General features: G+C 38.3%; 1 protein-coding gene across 2 annotated transcripts in view; it reads left to right on the plus strand.

The window, feature by feature from the left end:
* Positions 1-17731, plus strand: part of UBE2W (ubiquitin conjugating enzyme E2 W) — a 78844-nt gene that overhangs the window by 30220 nt on the left and 30893 nt on the right. For both annotated transcript variants that reach the window (XR_006820304.1, XM_046019255.1), the window contains exon 2: positions 10722-10813. Coding sequence is in view for 1 of the 2 variants with exons in the window: in XM_046019255.1 (XP_045875211.1) it covers positions 10722-10813 (92 nt within the window). In the remaining variant the exon portion in view is untranslated. The remainder of the gene's footprint in view (positions 1-10721; positions 10814-17731) is intronic.

The raw sequence follows: 17731 nt of genomic DNA on the forward strand, positions 1-17731 counted from the left end.
AGAGGCAGGCAGAGAGAGAGGAGGAAGCAGGCTCCCTGCAGAGCAGAGAGCCCGATGCGGGGCTCGATCCCAGGACCCTGAGATCATGACCTGAGCCGAAGGCAGCGGCTTAATCCACTGAGGCTTTCTTTTTAAAATATTTTTAACATTTAAATTTCACTTAACATAATAGTGTATTATAAGTTTCTGAGGTTATTTAGTGATTCTCAGTTGCATGTAACACCCAGTGCTCAGTATATCAAGTGCCCATCTCCCATTTATCCCATCCATCCACCCATCTCCCCTCCAGCAACTGTTTTCCTATGTTGATCTGTTTTGTTTCTTAAATTCCAAATATGAGTGAAATCATAGGGTAATTGTCTTTCTCTGACTTCTTTCGCTTAGCATAATGCCCCCTAGTTCCATCCATATCATTGCAATATTTCATTCTTTTTGATAGCTGAGTATACATATACCACTTTTTTTTTTTTTTTTTAAAGATTTTATTTATTTGAGAGAGAGAGAATGAGCCGGCAGGGGAGTGGAGAGGGCATGCACAAGCGGGGGGGGGGGGGGGGGGGGCAGGGGCAGAGGGAAAAGCAGACTCCCCACTGAGCAGGGAGCCCAACTCAGGGCTTTATCCTAGGACCCTGAAATCATGACCTGAGCCAAAGGCAGCCACTTACCCACTGAGCCACCCAGGCACCCCTATACCACATCATATCCATTCATTTGTTGATGGACATCTGGGTTTGTTTCATATTTTGGCTGTTGTGGCTCTATTTTTAACTTTTTGAGGAACCTCCATGCTATCTTCCAGAGTGGCTGCACCAATTTGCGTTCCTACCAGCAATGTAAAAGGGTTCCCCTTTCTCCACATCCTCACCAACATTTGTTGTTTCCTGAGTTGTTAATTTTAGCCGTTCTGACTGACATGAGGTGATATCTCATTGTGGTTTTGATTTGTATTTCCCTGATTAAGGCTTACTTTTTATTCTTCAGTATATTTTAGGATTCTTTTGTTAGTACACATAATTCTTAGTGGTTGCATAGTCTTATTTCCATATGACATAATTTGTGTAATTTAGCTATTGATAGACATATATATTGTTTCTGGATTTTGTACTTGCAAGTAGTGAATTAGTCAACACTCTTATTAATTTGTTTTGAAACATTTACTAAGACAAAAAACATGTGCCAGGCAGTTTTGAATGCTAGGAACACAAAGATAAATAGATATAATCTCTAGATTCTGACAAGCAAAATTGTTGCCTCAAAGGGATAGAAAAGTTTTTTTTTCCTCAAGGACTTACATTTCCTTCTGCCAGTTGCCTGGCATTACTTCCTGGGCCACTTTTGATTAAATTCTTGCATAAGGTTGCAGGAATTCATACTACAAACCCACGTGGGTGTCCGCTTAAGGTTGAGACATTTCATGGTAGAAGTTCGTTCTTTCTCTGCCCATTGCTCTGTTCAAAACAGGGAAATTTCTGGGCCCTGTATCTTACCCTTATATTGAAGAGTTCGTAGTCTTCTTCCCTCGCTTTTTGGTCTTGCCCCTCCTTGGATTCGGTGGAAGTCCCCAAGGTGAAATCCAGCTATGATCCTTTTATTTCAGGATTCCTACACTCACTTTTTGCTTTTTATAGAATTTTTCAGAGTATTGGCTCTACCATTCTGCTGAAAAAGAAATTGTTTAGTCTTTAAAACACATCCTTCTTTTGGTTTTCAGCTTACCATGATCCTGGTTTCTTTCTTTGATCACTCCTCCCCTTTTAGGCACTACTGTACCCCAAAAGCATGTGGAAATTATTACATATTTATCTCTCTCTAGGCTGTGGGATGTTTTTAAGAAGAGGAATCTTTAAGTCTTGTCACATTCGCATTCTGGTCTGATGGAGGCTTTCCATTTCCAAAAAGGGGACAAAGTTTCAGCAAGTAACTGTTAGGCACTAAACTCTAAGGTCTGTAGAAATGTATTTAGAATTCAGTAGGAAAGAAAATGTTTCCTTAATTTGCATGCATCAAATTCTGCTTCATTTTAAAATAAGTTGAGATCATTTCATTGCCTGCCTTGCAACCTGAAAGAACAGAGAGAGCCATTATAATTGTTTAATGTTGGGAAAAAAATAATAGTAGTTTGATACTGTAATGATGGTAATGTGTATAGTAATCTTGTTTTTATTCCATTATGTTCCTGTATTGATAACCTTCCACTTCCTGTTGTTTGTTAGATGAAATGAAAGGCATTGTTAGCCATTTCACGTACAGTTGCATTAGCAACCATTGACATTTATCTCTAAAGTTTTTAATGTTTTTCTTTTTCTGTTTCCCCCCTACCTTAAATAAGGAATTTTTACCTCTTATTAAAAAAAAAAAAAAGATTTGTTTATTTATTTTAGAGTGAGAGAAGGAGCACGCGCGGGAGTTGGGTTTGGGGTGTCCTGAGGGGCAGAGGATCTCAAGCAGACGCCCTGCTTAGCGCAGAGCCTGAGCTGGGGCTGAATCTCACAACTCTGAGATAGCAACCTGAGCCAAAATCAAGAGTTGGATGCTTTACCTGTGGAGTCATCCAGGTGCCCCAGACTTTTTACTCTTTAGAATACAGGCATACCTCAGAGATACTGTGGGTTTGGTTTAGACCACTGCATCAAAGCAAATATCATAATAAAGTAAGTCAGGGGCGCCTGGGTGGCTCAGTGGATTAAGCCGCTGCCTTCGGCTCAGGTCATGATCTCAGGGTCCTGGGATCGAGTCCCGCATCAGGCTCTCTGCTCCGCGGGGACCCTGCTTCCTCCTCTCTCTCTCTGCCTGCCTCTCTGCCTACTTGTGATCTCTCTGTGTCAAATAAATAAATAAAATCTTTAAAAAATAAAAATAAAAAAAAAAATAAAGTCAGATGTATTTTCTGGTTTCCCAGTGCATATAAAAATTATATTTACACTGTATTATAGTCTTTTAAGTATGCAGTAACATTATGTCTGAAAAAAACAGTGTGCATAGGGTAATTGAAAAATACTTTTCAATTTCAATTGAAAAATAATTTTCAGGCACCTGGGTGGCTCAGTTGTTAAGTGCCTGCCTTTGGCTTAGGTCATAATCCTAGGGTCCTGGGACTGAGACCTGCATCAAGACCTGCATCAGGCTCCCTGCTCGGCAGGAAGCCTGATTCTCCCTCTCCAACTTCCCCTGCTTGTGTTCCCTCTCTTTCTGTCTCTCTATGTCAAATAACTAAATGAAAATCTTTGAAAAGAAAAGAAAAATACTTTACTGCTCAAGAATGCTGACCACCATTGAGTTCAGGGTGAATCATAATCTTTTTGCTGGTGGAGGTTCTTGTCTTGCTGTTGATGGTCACTGACTGATCAGGGTTGTAGGTGCTGAAGGTGGGGGTGGCTTTGGCAATTTCTTAAAATAAGACAACAGTGAAATTTGCCATATTGATCAACTCTTCCTTTCAGGAACTATTTCTCTGTTTAACAGTATCTGACCCACAGTAGAACTTTCTCAAAATAGGAATCAATCCTTTCAAACCCTACCACTGCTTTATTAACTAAGTTTATGTAGTACTCTGAATCCTTATTTCAACAATTGTCACAGCATCTTTACCAGTAGATTCCATCTCAAGAAACCACTTTCTTCGTTCATCTATAAGAAGCAACTCGTCATCCATTCAAATTTTATCATGAGATCACAGCAGTTCTGTCACATCTCCAGGCTCCACTTCTAATTCTCCTTTCGCTGTTTCTACCACATCTGCAGTTACTTCCTCCACTGAATTCTTGAACCCCTCAGAGTCATCCATGAGGATTGGAATCAACTACACTCCTGCTAGTGTTGATATTTTGACCTCATCCTGTGAATTACACATGTTCTTAATGGCACCTAGAAGAGTAAATCCTTTCTAGAAGATTTTCAGCTTGCTTTGCCCAGATGCATCAGAGGAATCAACTCTATTGGAACTATATCTTACGAAATGTGTTTAAATAATGAAACTTGAAAGTCAGAATTAGTCCATGATCTATGACTGCAGAATAGATGTTATGTTAGCTGGCATGAGAACAACATTAATCTCTTTGCACATCTCCATCAGAGCTCTTGGGTGACCAGGTACATTGTCAGTGAGTAGCAATATTTTGAAAGGAATCTTTTCCCTGAGCAGTAGGTCTCAAGAGTAGACTTAAAATATTCAGTAAACTGTTATAAACGGACGTGCTGTCATCCAGGCTTTATTGTTCTGTTTACAGAACAGAGGGAGAGTAGATTCAGCATAATTCTGAAGGGCTCTAGGATTTTTGGAATCGTCAATGACCATTGACTTCAGCTTACAGTCCACAGCTGTGTTAGTCCCTAACAAGAGTCAGCCTGTCCTTTGAAGCTTTTGAAACCAGCCATTGACTTCTATTCTCTAGCTATGGAAGTTTTAGATGGCATCTTCTCCTAATAGAAGACTGTTTGATCTCCATTGAAAATCTGTTGTTTAGTGAACCACCCTCGTTAATTATCTTAGCTGGATCTTCTGGAGAACTTGCCGCTTCACCTTGCACTTTCATATTACAGAAACAGCTTCTTTTCTTTCCTTAAACCTTATGAACCAGTCTCGACCAGCTTCAGACTTTTCTTCTGCAGCTTCCTTATCTTTCTTAGATTTCACAGCCTAACTCTGGATTAGGTTTTGGCTGAAGGGGCTCTTGTGGCTCTCGATCTATCCAGACCAGTTAGACTTTGTCCATATCATCAGTAAGGCTGTTTAACTTCTTACCACTTGTGTATTCACTGAGTTAGCACTTTCAATATCATGTATGAACTTTTTTTTTTTTTAAGATTTTATTTATTTATTTGACAGAGATCACAAGTAGGCAGAGAGGCAGGCAGAGAGAGAGAGGAGGAAGCAGGCTCCCTGCTGAGCAGAGAGCCGGATGCGGGGCTCAATCCTAGGACCCTGGGATCATGACCTGAGCGGAAGGCAGAGGCTTTAACCCACTGAGCCACTCAAGGGCCCCTCGTGTATGAACTTTTATGTTGCATTCACAACTGGCCATTTGGTGCATTTCGTTTGATGTGGTATTTTTCAGCTTAAACAGTAATGTGCACTATGGAACAACCATAGTAGTACTTTTTTTTTTAAATACTATCATATCCATCATCCTCAGCTGTGTAAAAAAAGCAAAAACTGCAGCAATATTTAACAGTGGGCATTGATGAAAATGATAGTAGCTGAAGAGGCAGAGATCACATCATTAGGATAATACTTCATGGTTTAACCTGTGCTACACAAAGTGTGGTGTGTGGACCTGTTACCAGGCCATGCTTTTCATTTAATGAGAGTTGGAGAAATTATCCTTGATAATTTAATAACATACTTCTACAGCAGGTTTCAGTGAGGCAGTAGATTATAGTTTAAGAACACACGAAGCAATAAATGTTTGTAGTATTGATTCTATCACTGAAGATGAGTAGGGTTAAACAAAAATAATGTGGCGTATCCACCAAAAATAAACAGACTCTTTAGGTAATGTAGGGTGGGGTTGAGCCATGTGCATTCATGGCTGGTCTACCAAGCCAGAGCCACTGAAAAGCCAAACTAGTTTGGTGTTTTTGTTGTTGTTTTATGTAGGCTCCCCACCCAACGTGAGGCTTAAATTTACCACCCTGAGATCAAAAGTCGCAGGTTCTACTGACTGTGCCAGTGAGGTGCCTCAAGCCAAACCAGTTCTGAAAGTTTATAAGCATTGCTTCTCAAGGTATCTAGATGTATCAAGATCTTTCTTACTGAGTATATAAATCCATCAGGATCTGTCAGAGCTCAAATTCCTATGAGTCTTCCAGACTTGAGCCAGCATAAGATGAAGCTTAGATGGAGTTTTCAGATTTTCTCTGTTTGAGATGCTTCCAAACATTTAGGTTCTGGGCCTGGCTGTTTTTGATGAACAAGATGAGAAAAAGAAATACTCTTGCTAGTAACTTCAGGCCTTTTAGCCAGGGAGGACAAGATGTCTGTGTACTGCTGTTATGTAAATTCTGGAAATAAAGTGTATATTTAAAGATTGAGATCATGTATTTTTGGTTAGGTGTTAAATATTGAGAAAAGAATCATTTTAGCCACATTCAACTTATTCAGAAATTAAACTTTCATTAATATAATATTCATAGATTTTTAAATGTACACTTTAAAAAATATTCAAACATCTGGAATTGATGTCTTACCAATGGTGTTTAATTGGCAGCAGTTTTCCTTTTCTGGTGTTCCGTAAGATAATGGTGCATCTTATGATGATGTTTCTTAGATTCAGAGAACATGGTACATTTGCAATATATGTAATTAGTTTTTCCATACCTCACCAGTTTAGGTACAGAAAAGGGTGATATTTGGTCAAGAACCACTGGAACTCTAATTTCTTGGCTTCTTCCTCACCCAGTGGTTTCTGGGTAGTGTTCTGCTTCTTTGGTTACATTAGTTACCTTTTGCAATTATTTCCCATTATTTCCAGTTACCTCATTCTGTAGCTGCCATTTTCAGCACTGTCTGGGAAAGCTGACCACATTGCTATGCTAGTTTTCATGAGTGGTATCGTTGCTTTTGTGAGTGTTTCTCTTCTGCTTTTTCTACGCTTTGTCTTCAAAGTTAGGAGCTGAATACCTCCTCATGAGATAATAGCTTTCTGTTGATTGAGGCTACATGGTGTGATCTCAAGTTTACAATAGTTCTTCATATCCTCAAGTGAGTAGAAATTATTTTTTTATTTTTACATCAGATTTTTTAGATCCTTTTCTTACAGCTTCTGGTTCCATATTCAGGAAACTCAGAATCAGTCCCCCCCACCTTTTTTTTGTTTTTGTTCTGTTTTATTTTTGAGTATAGCTGATTAGAACCAGTGCTTAGAAGATCCAGTGGACCCTTGAGAGGACCGATTGTTTACTTAAAGACATGTTGGGGCACCTGGGTGGCTGAGTCAGTTAAGTATCTGACTTTGACTCAGGTTTTGATCTCAGGGTCCTGGGATTGGGCTCTTTGTTCAGTGGGGAGTCTGCTGCTTTCTTTCCCTCTGCCTCTGCCTCCATGGCGCGCATGCACACACACTCACTCTCTCTCAAAGTCTTTTTTTTTTTTCCCAAAGTCTTTTTAAATAAATAAATACATTTTCTGCCTTCTTCAAGGAATTACTGTTCTTTTTTTTTTTTTTTTTTAAGATTTTATTTATTTATTTGACAGAGATCACAAGTAGGCAGAGAGACAGTCTCCCTGCTGAGCAGAGCCCGATGCAGGGTTCGATCCCAGGACCCTGAGATCATGACCTGAGCCGAAAGCAGAGGCTCAACCCGCTGCCATCCAGGCACCCCAGGAATTACTGTTCTGAGAAGAATATACCCCAAAGGATAAATTGCCTGTTTTTGTGAACCTGCCAAATAGACATACCACTTGACCTTCCATTCTTTGTGTCTTTTTTTAAGTTGTCATTTTAAGTGTGTGGATGAATTATTACTTTTGTTATTGAGCTTAGTAAGTACTCATTAGCCCCCAAACTGTTGGCCCTACTTTATGTCTTTATTGGAGAGGAGGTGGATGTGCAAAGTAGTTTACTGCCTAGGAGCTATAAGACAATAAGGAACTGACATGAATTGTTTTGTTTTGTTTTAAGATTTTATTTATTTATTAGAGAGTGCAAGAGAAAGCATGAGCCGGCAGAGAGGCAGATTAATAGGGAGAGGTAGACCCTCGTTGAACAGCAACCCTGATGCAAGGCTCGATCCCAAACCCTGGGATCATGACCTGAACTGAAGGCAGAGGCTTAACCAACTGAGTCACCCAGGTACCCCATGAATTGTCTTCTTAATGTAGTGAAAAAGTCACTACATTTTTTAATGTAGTAAAAAAAAAAGTCCTATGAATGTTTTGGATTCTGACCTGTGATATTGAAATAAAAGGGGGTGATAGCCCCTTCTCATGAGGGGAATTTGGAGCAGAGGTCCTGCATTATCTCTTGCTGTATAACAAATTTCCCCCAAATTTAGTAATTTGAAAGAACAAACGTAATCCTTTGCAGTCCAAAGGGTCTGGAATCAGAAGCTTAGCTAGATGGTTCTGACTTAGTCTCTTGAGTTTTTAGGCAAGATCTTGGCCTGGGCCGCAGTCATTTGAATGATTGGTTAGGGTTGGAGACTATGCTTCCTAATATGTGGGTATTAGTAGGAGGCCAGTAATCTTTTTTTTTTTTTTTTTTTAAAGATCTTATTTATTTATTTGACAGAGAGAGATCACAAGTAGGCAGAAAAAGGCAGGGGGAAGCAGGTTCCCCGCTGAGCAGAGAGCCTTATGCGGGGCTCGATCCCAGGACCCTGAGATCATGACCTGAGTGGAAGTGGCTTAATCCACTGAGCCACCCAGGTGCCCCAGGAGGCCAGTAATCTTAGCATGTGAGCTTCTGAATTGGGCTGTTTACAGTATGGCAAATGATTCTACAGAGAGTGACCAAAATGTAAACCGTAGTCTTTTAGAACCTAATCTTGGGAATAACATTGTTTCTGCTATATTCTGTTGGTCACTGACAATTTTGGTACAGTGTGGGAAGGAACTACAGAAAAATGTGAATATAAGGAAACAGTTAATTGGAGATTCTTTTGGAGTTTGGTCATCACAGGTCTCTTGTGAACATGTAAGGAGTAGTCTCAGGATGTGGAAAACATTTCTTTTTTTTGTATCACTATGTTCAGGAGACCTAGGGATAATTATGCAAGTAAAACTCTTCATAGCTTACCTTTTTATCCGTTTCAATTAGTAGCTATGCAAATGGACTTCCCTTGATTTGATAATAAGGGATTGCTTTCCCTTTTTCAGTGAGGGTCTCAAGATCTGGAGAGTTTCTACAGCAGTGTTACCCAAAATGTGGTTATTGAAACAAGATTTTTCCAAGATGCTTTACACTAAGGGGGTTCCATTACTTTTGAAAACCTCTGTGTTATCTTCTTCCTCTAGGAGAATCATTGTGCAGGTTAGTATATTAGAAGTCTCTGAGAAGCCCTGCATTGAAGAAAACAGTTTCTCCATTTTGTACTCAGTGTTTTTAAAAATGTACTTGATCACTGAATCACTATATCATATACCTGCTAATATAACACTGTATGTTAACTATACTGGAATTAAAATAAAAAACTTAATAAAAACATTTACTTGATCATATAACCCACATTTGTTATTGTAAGTGGAATAAATTAAAAACCTTGTTCTAACAAAAATTTATCACAAATATATTCCTTTATTCAAAACAAGTTATTTAGGCAGGCAGCTTTATTTTACATTTTAGGTAGTTAAAATTTTTCTTAAGTATTTTTCAGTTTGTAATTATTTTACATTTTGGGAGGCAACTGAGGTAAGAAATTGCAAGTAGCTGATACTTTATTTTCATTGTTATTAGCAGTTGTGATATTGCAAGATCCAAGGGAAGTTTTCATTCTTGGACATTTAAAGGGCCATTTAGGAGATTTTGTTTTGTTTTGGGGTTTTTGGGTAATTTTTATTGATTTATTAGCAAATGTTTTTGAGCATATTTTAGGCCCTGGGTTTGCTGTGATCAACAACATTGTCCATCCTCCTTGTAAGGTGACAGCCAGACAAATGTAAGAATGTAATTGCAGAAGGAAGAACAAAGCAAAGACATGATGGTCCATAGATAGATAGCTGTCTGTGGGCCAAGTATGTGCCTATTAATAGGTTCTTGTGCAGTGATTTTCAAGAAAGAAGGGAGAAGTTTTCTAACTTGTAATGGTGTTGGATGATGTTAAGCTTACTTGAAAGTATCCAGCTTTCAAAATACCTAGAAACATTGCTATATTGTTAGTAATATTTCATTGTCCAGAAAAACTACAAGCTAGCTTTTAAGCGGAGAATCGTTGAGTTTTGAACAGATATCCATGCTTGTTTACTTTAATGCAAGAAGAGATGCCATTAAGAGTCTTTATAGTGTTCCATGCAATTCTAATAACATTCGTTATTTGGTTTTTAAGCTATGGGTTTCTGTGGTTTTTGTTTTGCTTTGTTGTATACTGGGAAACAATGTCCACTAGTGATTACATGGGAAGAGTTGAGCAATAAAAACTGTATAAACAAGAATGTAAAATAGAGCCATTTGGGGGCATCTAATGTGCAGAAAAATAACTGTATCTCAGGTCCTGACATTATATTCTGGCATTGAAAGTTTGTGTGTAGGTATCCTATTTAAAAATGAAAACAAATATGGGCTGTAAATTGTAAATTAAAATTATTCAAAACATTTTCAAAAGACTTTGCATAGGTGGTTACTTGTATAGTTTTTTTTGGCAAGCTTGTATGTCTAAAGTGACATATTTTTTAAGGATGATGGAGAAGTGTGGTTTTTATAATTGGAAAGTAGTAAAGGAAACACTGCTGAAACTTTTAAGCAGTTATAATCTGGGCTGAGATCTTATAACCTCAGTGGAGTAACAGTGACGTTTTATAGGTAGTGGTCTGCTCTTCGTAACCACTTTACAGCATCATTGTTTACAAATCTATTTAGAAATATTTTGATTGTGAATTACAGGACAAACAATTAAAAATTAAAGAAGCATATAAGATATATACAAGATGAAAAGTTCTTGCAAAGGAAAAGATGTGAGCATTTCGAGGAAATTTACTCAAGGATTTCAGACCGTGAAACTAGAAGGATGTTTATATTGTCTTTTTTTTTTTTTTTTAAATATAAATTACTGTTGATATTCTTTTCTAGAAACGACTGCAGAAAGAACTGTTGGCTTTGCAAAATGACCCACCTCCCGGAATGACTTTAAATGAAAAGAGTGTTCAGAATTCAATTACACAGTAAGTATTTAATTTTTGAAGTCATTGTTTCTTTTATTATTAGTGTAAAGTATGAATATACACTTATTTTTAAAAATGTAGTATTTGGGGGCACCTTGGTGGCTCAGTTGGTTAAGTGTCCAACTCTTGATTTTGAGTAAGGGTCGTGAGATCAAGCACCGCTTTGGGCTCTGTGCTCAGTGGGGCGTCTGCTTGAGATTCTCTCTTGCTGTCTCACTCTGCCCCTCTCCTTGCTCTCTCTCCCAAATAAATAAATCTTTAAAAATTTTTAAATGTGAATTTTCATATTTCATACCACTTTCTTCCATCAAGAGGTAAATAAATAGATCTTATCCTATGCTTTTGTATATCCCATTTTGTGTTACATAATAGTATCATACACATTGCCTATGATGTATGATTTGTTAACCTTTTTTTCCCCAACCATATGTTGATTAGTAATGTTTTAAAATGTTTCCTGCTAAAGAGGCAGCATATAAAAACTTTGGTTTGACTTTGTTTATGAAATGATCTTCATCTAAAATAGAGCAGTTTGACATGAGGTTGTTCATCAAATTTTTCAAAGCCACATGTAGAGGTTTGAAGAGCATAGTAGTCAAGAGGTGTCTCCAATCCCTGAACGCATTAATTGCCCTGTACAGAACGGTATCTAAATGCCAGACTCTTCAGCAGCCTCTTTTAATAGATAAGAAACTTCTTCATGAGGATAAAAAGTGAAGCATAGAAGGAAGACACAGAAGTAGTCTAATTCTGCTCCTTCCTTGGGTGCAAAGAAGTCTTTTCTCAGATATGAAACCAAGAAGAGTAGAGAGATACATATGTGTCCTCTCATAAAGATGAGCATTTCAATTAGTTTGAAATGTTTTCTTTTTTCTTTTCTTTCTTTTTTTTTTTTTAATTTGCTGAGCCAGAGTGAGAAGGAACACAAGCAGGGGGAGTGGGAGAGGGAGAAGCAGGCTTCCCGCCCACTGAGCAGGGAGCCCGATGTGGGGCTCAATCCCAGGAACCTGGGATCATGACCTGAGCTGAAGGCAGATGCTTAACCACTGAGCCACCCAGGCTCCCCAAGCAATAGAAGTTTCTTAAGTGAAGATAAGAAAAAGCTCTCGAGTGAGGGGTCCCGACAGGGTTGCCCTGAAATGTTTTCTAAAGTATCATCCTAAGATCTCACAGCCCAGTACAGTCTATTTTTACCAGTCCTTTGACTTAATAGTTTTGTTAGACTCTTTTCATTTAAATGAAATGGGGGGTGAGGGGAGGGATTTAAAATAATGGAACCTTTCCTTAAAATCTTCAGAAACGTAAAAGAGATAGGAGGCAACAAGATAAAAAGTATACAATAAACCAAATTATAGGACAAAGTGAGTAATTCAAATACTTAGTGATATTCTAGGTCCAGAGAGCAAAAATGACCAGAATTCATGGACATATTTATCCTTTTAGAGAAACAATTTTAGTTAGCTTTGACTTTGAAATTTGAGTCCATACTTATAACAGAATTCAAGCTTTTTAAAAACAAGGATGTGAAGAATGGATCTATTGATGTTTGGATGAATATATTGTTGTTTGAAAATGAGTACGAATAGCTAGCTCTATAACAATCTTTTTTTTTTTTTTTTAAAGATTATTTATTTATTTGACAGAGAGAGATCACAAGTAGATAGAGAGGCAGGCAGAGAGAGAGAGAGGGAAGCAGGCTCCCTGCCGAGCAGAGAGCCCGATGCGGGACTCGATCCCAGGACCCCGAGATCATGACCTGAGCCGAAGGCAGCGGCTTAACCCACTGAGCCACCCAGGCGCCCCTATAACAATCTTTTTAAAACATTGCTGGATTCTCAAGCATTTTTAGGTTCCCTGCAAAATTGAACAGAAGGTACAGAGATTGCCCACATACCCTCTGCTCTCACACATGCACAATCCTCCCCCATTGTCAACATCCCCCACCAGAGTGGGACATTTGTTATAATTGAGGAGGTGTGATTGACACATCATAATCCCGCAAAGTCTATAGTTTACATTGTAATTCATTCGTGGTGCTGTATGGTTGGGTGAATGTTTGATGACATGTATCATCATTATGGTATCATATGGAATATTTCACTGCCCTGAAAATCGCCTGTGCTCCAGCTACTCATCACCCCTCCCAACTACTGATCTTTTTACTGTCTCTGGAGTTTTTCCTTTCCCAGACCCTCATATAGTTGGGATCATACAGTAAGTAGCCTTTCAGATGGCCTCTATTACTTAGTAATACTCATTTAAGGTTCTTCTGTTTCTTGTTGTGACTCTTGATTGATTTTTAATTTCTAGCAAGTGAAATTTGAAAATGGAGAACATATTTAGAGTTTATGACATCTGTTCTATATAATTAAATGAAGATTTTTTGGGGGGTTGTGTATAATGAACAGATTATATTCCATTTTCATCAGTAGTAATCAAGTGCTTCCTATTTCAGCCTTTCCCATTTTCAGAACCGCATAATATAATGATTTATAAATGGTTAAAGGAATGTTTTACATTTGTACAAATGGAAACATTTGTATAGATTGACAAGCAATTTTACCACAAATTGTTTAACTACCAAAACTGCAGTATCTTTGTTGCAGAATAAACCTGCCGTTTTTAGAGATGTTTGTCAGTTTTTCTTTTAAAATAATTTACTGTAAATGAGTCACAAAAGTTTTTTTTATCTTTGACTGTCTTCCAGGATATAAAAGTAGTCTTAAAAAATTAGATCTTAAAAGGTGTGTTTAAGTGGAATAAGAATGATGATTAAAAAAAAAAAAGCACGTTCAGCTTTCTGGAAGACAGTTTGGTAGCATGTATTAAGACCTTTTAAAAAAGCATATCATATCCTTTGAACTAATAAATAAACCCTTATGCTGAAGTGAGGAAGGAACAGAGACATAGAAAGATTAACCCAGGGGTGCCTGGTTGCCTCATTCAGTAGAACATGCAATTCTTTTTTTTTTTTTTTAAGGTTTTATATATTTATTTGACAGACAGAGATCACAAGTAGGCAGAGGGAGAAGGGGGAAAGCAGGCTCCCTGCTTGAGCAGAGAGCCTGATGCGGGGTTGATCCCAGGACCTTGAGATCATGACCTGAGCCAAAGGCAGAGGCTTTAGCCCACTGAGCTACCCACGTGCCCAGAACATGAAATTCTTGATCTCAGGGTTGTGAGTTTAAGTCCCATGTTCGTGGACATAGAGCTTGCCTTAAAAAAAAAAAAAAAAAAAGATTAACTTAGAACTAACTATACTCATTTCAACATTACTATTTCTAGAGACAATTTAGAAGCAATTTAAATGTCAGTAAGAGGGAAATGGTTTCTCAAAGTTAGACCATGGAATGGCATTCCTCGAGTTACAGCCTGTAGTCAGCATGAAATGCAGAAATTTTGTATAGACATAATCCCTTTGAAAATCCCTGAGAGAGGCCATATTGGGTGTATCCTGTCGTAATTTATCCAACGGAGCTAGTTTTTCCTTTGGAGGGGAATATTTAGCCGTTTCTTTGATTAGGAGCTATGAATGCATGAAAAATAACTGTTTAAACATTAGAACCCTAGAACAGTAACTACTCACTGGAAGTTAAGAACTGAGACTTCTCCCCTTTTATTTATCCTCAGGGGCATGTGCCCTTAATTGGACTCCTAAACACTGAGGATATGTTTTTGTTTATTTGTTTTGTTATTTTTAAAATTTTTATTTATTATTATTTTTTAGAGAGAACAAGGGGGAGGTGGGCAGAGGGAGAGAGAATCTTAAGCAGACTTCCATGCCCAGCATGGAGCCCGACATGGGACCATGACCCTGAGATAGTGACCTGAGCTGAAATCAAGAGTCACACCCTTAACCAACTGATTCAAGTGTACACATAATTTAACTATTGGATATCAGTTCCATTGATAAAGAAACTATAAAATGACTAGAATGAAATGTACTGAAAGTACTTCAACAGTGATTATATTGGGGTGATTTTTGTTTGTTTATACCTTTCTAAATTTTCTATAGTGAGCATATATTGCTTTTTCAATTAGCAAAAAGTTAATTAAAATTATCCTGTACAATGTTGAAAATATATGCCACCTTTGACCTGTCTCACTCAGATAGATATTAGAAGGATTACTAAGTTATTTGCTTAGCTATTATTTAAAAGCTGTGTTTGGGGGCATCTGGGTGACTCAGTGGGTTAAAGCCTCTGCCTTCGGCTCAGGTCGTGATCCTGGGGTCCTGGGATCGAGCCCTGCATCGATTGGGCTCTCTGCTCAGCGGGTAGCCTGCTTCCCTTCCTCTCTCTATCTGCCTGCCTCTCTGCCTGCTTGTGACCTCTGTCTGTCAAATAAATAAATAAAATCTTAAAAAAAAAACAAAACTGTGTTTGGATAGATCACAGGTAAATTTGTGGTACAATATATCCTAAAATTTTTATTTTAAGATTTTATTTATTTATTGTCAGAGAGAGAAACAACACAGAAGCAAGGGGAAAGGCAGGAAGAAGAAGAGAAGCAGGCTCCCTGCTGAGCAAGGAGCTTGACTCAGGACTTTATCCCAGGACCCTAGGATCATGACCTGAGCCAAAGGCAGACACTTAACCGACTGAGCCACCCAAGTGTCCCTATCCTAAAATTTGCCTTATAAAGAGAATGAAATGGCACCAGAGGGGTGCCCAGGTGTCTCAGTTGGTTAAAACCCTGGACTCTTGGTTTTTGACTCAACTCATCATCTCAAGGTCCTGAGATCAAGCCCTGCATTGGGGTTGAGTCTAGAGCTGTCTGAGACCCTTCCTTTCCCTTCGCCTCTGTTCTTTATCGGGCTCTCACTAGCTCGTGCTCTCATACACTCAATCAAACAAATCAAATCAACTTTTAAAGAAAGAGCACCAGGAAGTCCTCTGATTTTTCCTTGGAATAATCATTGTGCATAGTAGATGTCAGGGATAAAAGGGGATCTTGATGGCTAACAAAGACCCAGTTTGTAAGGAGAACAGGTTTTCGTTTTTAATTTGTTTTTAATGAAGCTTATGCATTATATTTAATTTACTATGTACTGGTTCTGATGTCAGGAAAGTACTACATGTTTTGCATACGTAATGCCATTTATCTTTGCAACACTTTGAGATGAGTATCCTTTTGTAATGAACTTTTAACTTTGTTTTAAATGTGTGTTTTAAAATTGAAATAGTTGAAACAAGTAAAACAATAGTTTTACTTTTTACAAAAGTAAAACCGCTTACTCATAGTCACCACGAAGGGGCAGACCTGTGTAATTCACTGTAAAATATTGCTTCTTGGTCGTATCTTTTATTATCATGTGTGGTATTCAGATGCACTTTGAAAATGAATAGCTATCCTTTTAAAGGCATGTATGTGTTAGCTGATTGCTTTCAAAGAGCAGGCACATTTATTATACTAATCCATAATATGTGGGGTGATGACTAGAACCTCAACATTGTATTCTCAATATTACTTCCTTAATACTGTACTTAAAATAATAAATTTTTATACATAAAAAGTTTAAGATGAAAGGAATTGGCCAATGCTTTAATTAGGATTCTTATGATTAGTCCACTTTTGCTTCAATGTGGCCCCATCATCTTTGCCACCATAATCCTTATTCTACTCCCCTTTTTAAATTTTTATTTTATTTTTTTAATTTTGTTTTATTTTTTTAGAGAACACATACATGACCAGCGGGGGGGTGGGGGGAGAATCTTAAACACAGGCTTAAGATGCGGGGCTCAATGTCAGGATCCTGAGATCAGACCTGAGCTGAAATAGAGAGTTGGATGCTTAACTGAGCAACCCTGATGTCCCAGTTTCCCCCTTTTAAAAATTAATTAATTTAATTAATTTATTTTTAAGATCATTTATTTGAGAGAGCATGAGCAGGGGAGGGGCAGAGTGAGAAATGTACTCCCCCCCCCTTTTTTTTTAAAAGAGCAAGAGAGGGGCACCTGGGTGGCTCAGTGGGTTAAAGCCTCTGCCTTTGGCTCAGGTCATGATCCCAGAATCCTGGGATTGAGCCCTGCATCAGGCTCTCTGCTTGGTAGGGAGCCTGCTTCCTCCTCTCTCTCTGCCTACTTGTGATCTCTCTGTCAAATAAATAAATAAAATCTTTTAAAAAAAATAAATAAAAGAGCAAGAGATATGGGTATTTGGCTGGCTCAGTCAGTAGAGCATGTTCCTCTTGATCTCAGTATTGAGTTCAAGCCCCATGGTGGGTGTAGAGCTTACTAATAAGTGAGCAAGAGATTGATTATAATTATAAGCAGATGTATATTCATTATTATTTTATGTGGAAACAAAGTAGGCTTATAAAGAGGCCGTAGAAATCTCCTCTAAGTGAGATACCACCTCACACCAGTCAGAATGGCTAAAATTAGCCAGTCAGGAAATGACAGGTGTTGGCGAGGATGCGGAGAAAGGGGAACCCTCCAACACTGTTGGTGGGAATGCAAGCAGGTGCAGCCACTCTGGAAAACTTTATGGAGGTTCCTCAAAAGGTTGAAAATAGAGAAGCTACCCTATGACCCAGCAATTGCACTCTGGGTATTTACCCTAAAGATACAAATGTAGTGATCCGAAGGGGCATGTGCACCCCAATGTTTATAGCAGCAATGTCCACAATAGCCTAACTATGGAAAGAGCCTAGGTGTCCATCAACAGATGAATGGATAAAGAAGATGTGAGATAGATAGGTAGGTAGTAGATAGATAGATAGATAGATAGATATTGTGTGGACTATTATGCAGCCATCAAAAAACACAAAATCTTGCCATTTACAGCAACATGGATGAAACTAGAGGGTATTATGCTAAGCGAAATAAGCCAGTCAGAGAAAGGCAAATATCATATGATCTCACTGATAGGAGGAATTTGAGAGACAAGACAGAGAGCCTCATGGGGAAGGAGGGA

The sequence above is a fragment of the Meles meles genome, chromosome 1 (genome assembly GCF_922984935.1).
Source record: "Meles meles chromosome 1, mMelMel3.1 paternal haplotype, whole genome shotgun sequence".
Taxonomy (NCBI): Eukaryota; Metazoa; Chordata; class Mammalia; order Carnivora; family Mustelidae; genus Meles; species Meles meles.